This window comes from Prosopis cineraria, unplaced genomic scaffold (assembly GCF_029017545.1).
Source record: "Prosopis cineraria cultivar Desert tree isolate PC_DT_omini unplaced genomic scaffold, ASM2901754v1 PC4, whole genome shotgun sequence".
Classification (NCBI taxonomy): Eukaryota; Viridiplantae; Streptophyta; class Magnoliopsida; order Fabales; family Fabaceae; genus Prosopis; species Prosopis cineraria.
The window spans coordinates 15668426-15674065 of NW_026555335.1; the positions used below are offsets into that span (position 1 = coordinate 15668426).

Genomic DNA, 5640 nt, shown 5'->3' on the forward strand with positions numbered 1-5640 from the left:
GAATTGAACCTAATATACATGAAAATATATATATATATATATATATATATAACATAAATAACCTAGCTCGGCTAACACCTTTGGTTTTTCATATTGGCCTGAAACTCAATTGTTAGATATTATTTATTTTAATTTTTAGCCATTTTTAATTTTTATATTATTTTGATTTTATTTTATTAATAATAAAAAAATTGAATGTTTGTGTCAAGTCCATTTGAGTTTGAGTTTAACCCAAATTTTTTTTAACTTATTTGATTGGCCTGAATTTTTTCTAAATCTGAAATAATTTTTTTTTTAAACTCTCAAATTTGATCTTACAATTTTTTAAGTTTATTCATCTTGGCCTTAATTACAAGTTTCACTAGTGATATGTGAGATATTCAACTATACTTTTTAAATCACAATATAAGTTATCTGCTAAAAATATTTTTTAATCCAAAATATAAAGTGTTAAATATTTTTGTTATGATTATTTTTTTATCTATATTTTTATCTCATTTATTATATTTTATAAAAAATAATACATTAAAATTTTAATTATCATTATTAAAATATTTATATAAAATATTTAATAAAAATATAATTGAAAAGATGTATTTTTTTTATGAGATTAAAATTTTACTTAATTTTTTTTTAAGAATTGTAAATTAATTATGAATAGATTGTACGGTTTAGAGGGAGTGTTGCTTTTGTCGGCCCTCATAGTCAACTTATTACAAGTTGCCACGTTTCCTTTAGAACCCCAGCTACAGTGTTCGCGACGTGGGAAAATGAAACCCATTCCCGGAAAACGTGAAAGAGTCGTCGACTGCAATGCATTTTTCAAACGAAACAACAATCAAACAAGGACACGTAAACAAGCCAAAAAGAAGGAGAAACTCATCATTATTCAATTGAAGCCATGCTTTTCAATTTTCATTATTCAATTCAATGGCTTCTTCTAACTTCACTACCTTCTTTCTTTTCTTCCTCCTCTTTTACGTTCCTTTCATTTCTCATTCTTCTGCATATCCATCTTCCTCATCGTCATCCTGGGTGAGAGCTGCTTTTTACGATATTAGCAGTGAAATTCCCATTTCAGACGTAAAATCTAAGCTTTTCACTCACCTTCTTTGTGCTTTTGCTCACTTAAGCTCCTCCGATTACAATATTTCAATCAAACCTTCTGACCTGCAAAAGTTCTCCACCTTCACGCACACTGTAAAGCTCCAAAACCCATCTGTTACAACGCTTATATCCATTCGGGGAGGTGGAGAATACTCTTCAATTTTTTCCTCTATCATAAATAGTTCTTCTCATAGAAAATCCTTCATTGATTCATCGATTCGAACCGCTAGGCTATATGGGTTTCAGGGGATAGACCTTTGTGGGGTCGGGCCAAGTGCTGGTTCTGAGTTGAACAATCTAGGAACCCTCTTGGAGGAATGGCGAGAAGCTTTAACTTCTGAGGCAAGAAACTCAAGCAAGCCAGAATTGGTCTTGGTAATGGAAGGTTACTACTTTCCCGCCGGAAAATCCTTGAGTTACCCTTTCGATTCAATGCGGAGGAACTTAGATTGGGTGCAATTTGTAGCCTATGATTACTATCTTCCAACAAAGAACAATTTTACAGGTTTTCATGCTGCCTTATACAGCCCATCTGGGTGGGATAATACTGATACTGGTATCAAAGAGTGGAAGAGCAGGGGATTTTCATCTAGCAAGCTGCTTATTGGCTTGCCTTATCACGGGTATGCATGGATGCTGCAAAATCCAGCAAACAGCACCATGGGAGCGCCAGCATCAGGACCTGGTTTGACAAAAGATGGTTCAGTGGGTTACAAGTTGATAAAAAGCTACATAAAGAGCTTTGGGGAGGCATCTTCTGAACAGTATAATTCTAGTGTTGTGGCTAATCAGTTCCAAGTTGCATCAACTTGGATTAATTTCGACGATGTAGAGGCAATCCGGGCTAAAGTTTCTTATGCCAAGAGAAATGGGCTTCTTGGTTACATTGTTTTCCAAGTGGCTAATGATGATAATTGGATCCTTTCCAAGGCAGGTGAGTAAATATCATTACTAGGTTAAGCAGTAATGCTATACACACACACTCTAGAGTTAGAATGATCTCGTATGTGCCAATGCCCTTGTAGCTTAGTGGCATGCAAGCTCCCTTGTAAGTGATGCGGCTTCAATCCTACATCATGTAATCTCAGGCCGTTAATACCTGCCCTAAAAAAAAAAAAAAACAAGAAGAATGATATCATATGTTGAGTGATTTCTAATACCTAGCATGGAATTTTAGAATACTGATTGCTTGCGAAAATGCCAAGTAGCCTTCTTATCCCTTAACCTCAAAGCTAATTATAGACGTTTGCATTTTTTGACAAAGAATGACAGGGTTGAGTCGGAACCACGTTATGAAGGAACAAAATTTACATGCAGATTTTTAAGCATCTACTAGAAGGATCATTGATTATGTTACCACATAAGGAGTCAATAATATGTTGAGCTGGAAAATTTTAATAGCAACCACTTAAGAGAAAGAAGGACAAGCTGACAATGTACACATGGTCTTTTGAATTTTATCCTTTCAGCTCTGGACATAGATGAAGATCATCATACAAGGAAGCTGTTAATAATTGTTCTGCCGACAACTCTGACCATCATGCTGATTCTGCTATTGGGAATAATATATTGCTACTATTCTAGAGGTAACTGAAGTAGTTCCCTTTTTATACTGAAAAAGAACCATATAATTGAGTTTCCTGTGACGCATTTACACTCTTTCTCCCTGTCTCCCCCACTTCTGCAGGAGAATTAGCTTTTGCTACAAAAGTAATATGTAAACTGAAGAGATATTTACGACCAGATGAGAAAAATCTTGAGGAAAGTACTCATGACCTGCTAGTGTTAAAGTATGCTACTGTTAAAATGGCCACACATAACTTTTCAAACGACAATAAGCTTGGAGAGGGTGGATTTGGCACAGTATACAAGGTAACATTTTGATATTCATCTATCAGGGAAACCATATGAAAAGAGAAAGTGTAAATTGCAGCTATGCACATTTTTCAATTTCAATGAATTAGATAACAGTTTAGTCATAAAGTTATTGAAGTGTTCTAATCTTTGGGTTTCATTATTCCTCAAGATGACTCTAATCTTATTATTAACACCAATTGTAACCAAAATAATGCAGCGAACTACGGGATTGAAATATCGGTTTATCAATGTGTTAATGAGAACATCAATATTCCATCTCTCTATATCTGCTTCTCTCTAGATCAATCAAAGTTGACAGAATTTTTAGTTATTCTCTGTCTCAAAATTGATTTTCACTTTCTTAATGTTTATGGACCTTAAATATCAGATGTCTTTTCAATCTCCCTCTTGATGAAGAAGATTGATAGCCACACCACGAAGTGAGAATGCAATCATGTAGAAGTGTGACAAACTAGTTTATTGCTTGCACTAATATCTTAAGCCTTATTATAGGCTTCTCATGGTCTACTTCGAATAGAAAGTACTCAAGGATTGCTGTTTTGATTTTGATAGGGTAAATTAAGGAAGGGACAGGAAATTGCAGTAAAACGGCTCTCTAAAACTTCAAGGCAAGGCCTTGAAGAGTTCACAAATGAGGTCTCACTTACAGCAAAACTACAACACGTCAATTTAGTTAGACTTCTGGGATACTGCTCTGAAAGAGATGAGAAAATACTGATCTATGAATACCTCCCAAACAGAAGCTTGGATCATTTCCTCTTCGGTAAATTTCCCCTATTATCTGTTTTGAACTTTTGCTTTGCAAGCTAAAATTGGTTTGCCTGATGCTGAGGGTTCAATCTGCAACTGAACTCAGTTAAATATTAAATTTGAAATTGTTGCGGAATTCAATTTTCTCTTCAGCTACACGTTTGAGAAGCTAATATTCAGAAATTGAGCTTGATGCAGATCCAAGGAGATCAATTCTTTTGGACTGGAGAAGACGTGTCAACATCATTGAAGGGGTTACTCAAGGTCTTCTTTATCTCCAAGAGTACTCAAACTTCACTATAATCCACCGAGATTTGAAAGCTAGTAATGTGTTGTTGGATCATGAAATGAATCCAAAAATATCTGATTTTGGGATGGCTAGAATGTTCAAGAAAGACGAACTTGAAGCAAACACTGGAAGGATTGTTGGCACATAGTAAGTAAAATGGCATTTAATTGGCTAATCATATGATTCTTGTCCTTTCATGTCTCTTATTACTTGTTATTCTCTCTCTGTAGTGGATATGTGCCCCCTGAATATGTGAGAAGAGGCGTATACTCAATGAAGTATGATGTCTATAGTTTTGGAGTTCTTCTCTTGCAAATCATTAGTGGAAAAAGGACCTCATGTTACTATGGCACACATGAAAATTTGAATATGTTGGAATATGTAAGTTACAATATACTGTCCTCTGATTCTTATTACCAAGTCACATGGATTAAGAAAAGGTGGTTGAAATTAGTTATGAATATTGATTTTTACAAAAACTTCTATAGAAATCCCAAATTACTCTTCATTAAAATTATTAACTTTACCTTTAAATCTTAAAGTCAAACATATCACTTGAATGAATCAATTAGACATGTGGGGATTTTTTGAAATAACTTATTAATATTTCATCAAGTTTTATAAGGTATCTTACGTTAAGAACCAAACAAAACTTTTAAAAGATGTCTTATAATAAGAACTACAGAGAGTAAGCATTTTAGGATTCCATTGCTTGATATGAACATTTATAATGTAATTTGATTGAATCATAAAAATTTGCTGGTGTTTCAGGCATATGAGCTGTGGAGAGAAGACAAAGGGATGGAGTTCATCGATCAGTCATTGGATGACACCGAATCACCTTGTAAAATCATGAGATGCATGCAAGTAGCTTTGTTGTGTGTCCAGGAGAATCCGAATGACAGACCTTCCATGCTAGAAGTTTATTCAGATCTCAAGAATAATGAAGCCTCACCTATTAGTACTCCTAAAAGACCTGCTTTTTCTGTAAAACAAGGTGAAGATGCCGGAGAAACATGTCAGTGCAAGATTGGATTTTCTTCGATCAACGATGTAACAATCTCTCAGCTAGTGGCCAGATGATGGACAAGAAAAGTTGTGGACTAGTTTTGCAGAATCATGGAACTATGTTCTTGAATCAGAGGCCATGCAATGCATACATTTCCTAAGCCTTTTTTCCCCCTTGACTGAATACATTTCCTAAGCCTAACAGTATATAGTGTATTCTAATTTTGATTCACTTGTGACTGTTGAAAGTTTCTTTAGTCATGGCTGGTATCACAGTGGCAAGATGTGTGAGCAAATCCAGAATGGTCTGAAAGTTTAGCTTAGAGGCAAACAAAAGTAGGACTGCTAGATTTCATAATTTTTGTTATTCCTTTTTATTTTTTTCCCTTGTGATAATCAGTTTTGTTATTCTTTGAAATTTCATAATTGAAACAAGCCTTGGGTGAGGAAGCCGTCCTGCGCAGTGGTCCCGCCGGCGTGCCATCACTTTCGAAGAAAAGCCGTCCAACCAATAGAATCTCTCTCTCTCTCTCTCTCTCTCTCTCTCTCTCTCTCTATAGCTATAGCACGTATTTTTTTTTTTAACATAATGAGAAATGCCACATATT

At 34.9% G+C, this 5640-nt stretch overlaps 1 protein-coding gene across 2 annotated transcripts; it reads left to right on the forward strand.

Annotated features, from left to right (window-relative positions):
- Window positions 1–915: 915 nt before the first annotated feature.
- Window positions 916–5409, forward strand: LOC129309118 (class V chitinase-like). Of its 2 annotated transcripts, XM_054950506.1 has the most exons (7): window positions 916–2041; window positions 2577–2693; window positions 2795–2979; window positions 3538–3748; window positions 3934–4171; window positions 4255–4405; window positions 4796–5409. In XM_054950506.1, exons 1-7 carry the CDS (start codon window positions 931–933, stop codon window positions 5105–5107), a joined length of 2325 nt encoding a protein of 774 aa, XP_054806481.1. In that variant the 5' UTR covers window positions 916–930; the 3' UTR covers window positions 5108–5409. The 2 variants fall into 2 exon arrangements, with proteins under 2 accessions (XP_054806481.1, XP_054806482.1); XM_054950507.1 differs by lacking the exon at window positions 4255–4405 and having other exon boundaries at window positions 4796–4936.
- Window positions 5410–5640: the final 231 nt, after the last annotated feature.

Bases quoted from the DNA above. Each gene is read 5' to 3' on its own strand.
- LOC129309118 (XM_054950506.1), top strand. From the start codon at position 931: ATGGCTTCTTCTAACTTCACTACCTTCTTTCTTTTCTTCCTCCTCTTT. The intron at 2,694-2,794 runs GTAACTGAAGTA...CCACTTCTGCAG, and splicing joins ATATTGCTACTATTCTAGAG to GAGAATTAGCTTTTGCTACA. The intron at 2,980-3,537 runs GTAACATTTTGA...TGATTTTGATAG, and splicing joins GATTTGGCACAGTATACAAG to GGTAAATTAAGGAAGGGACA.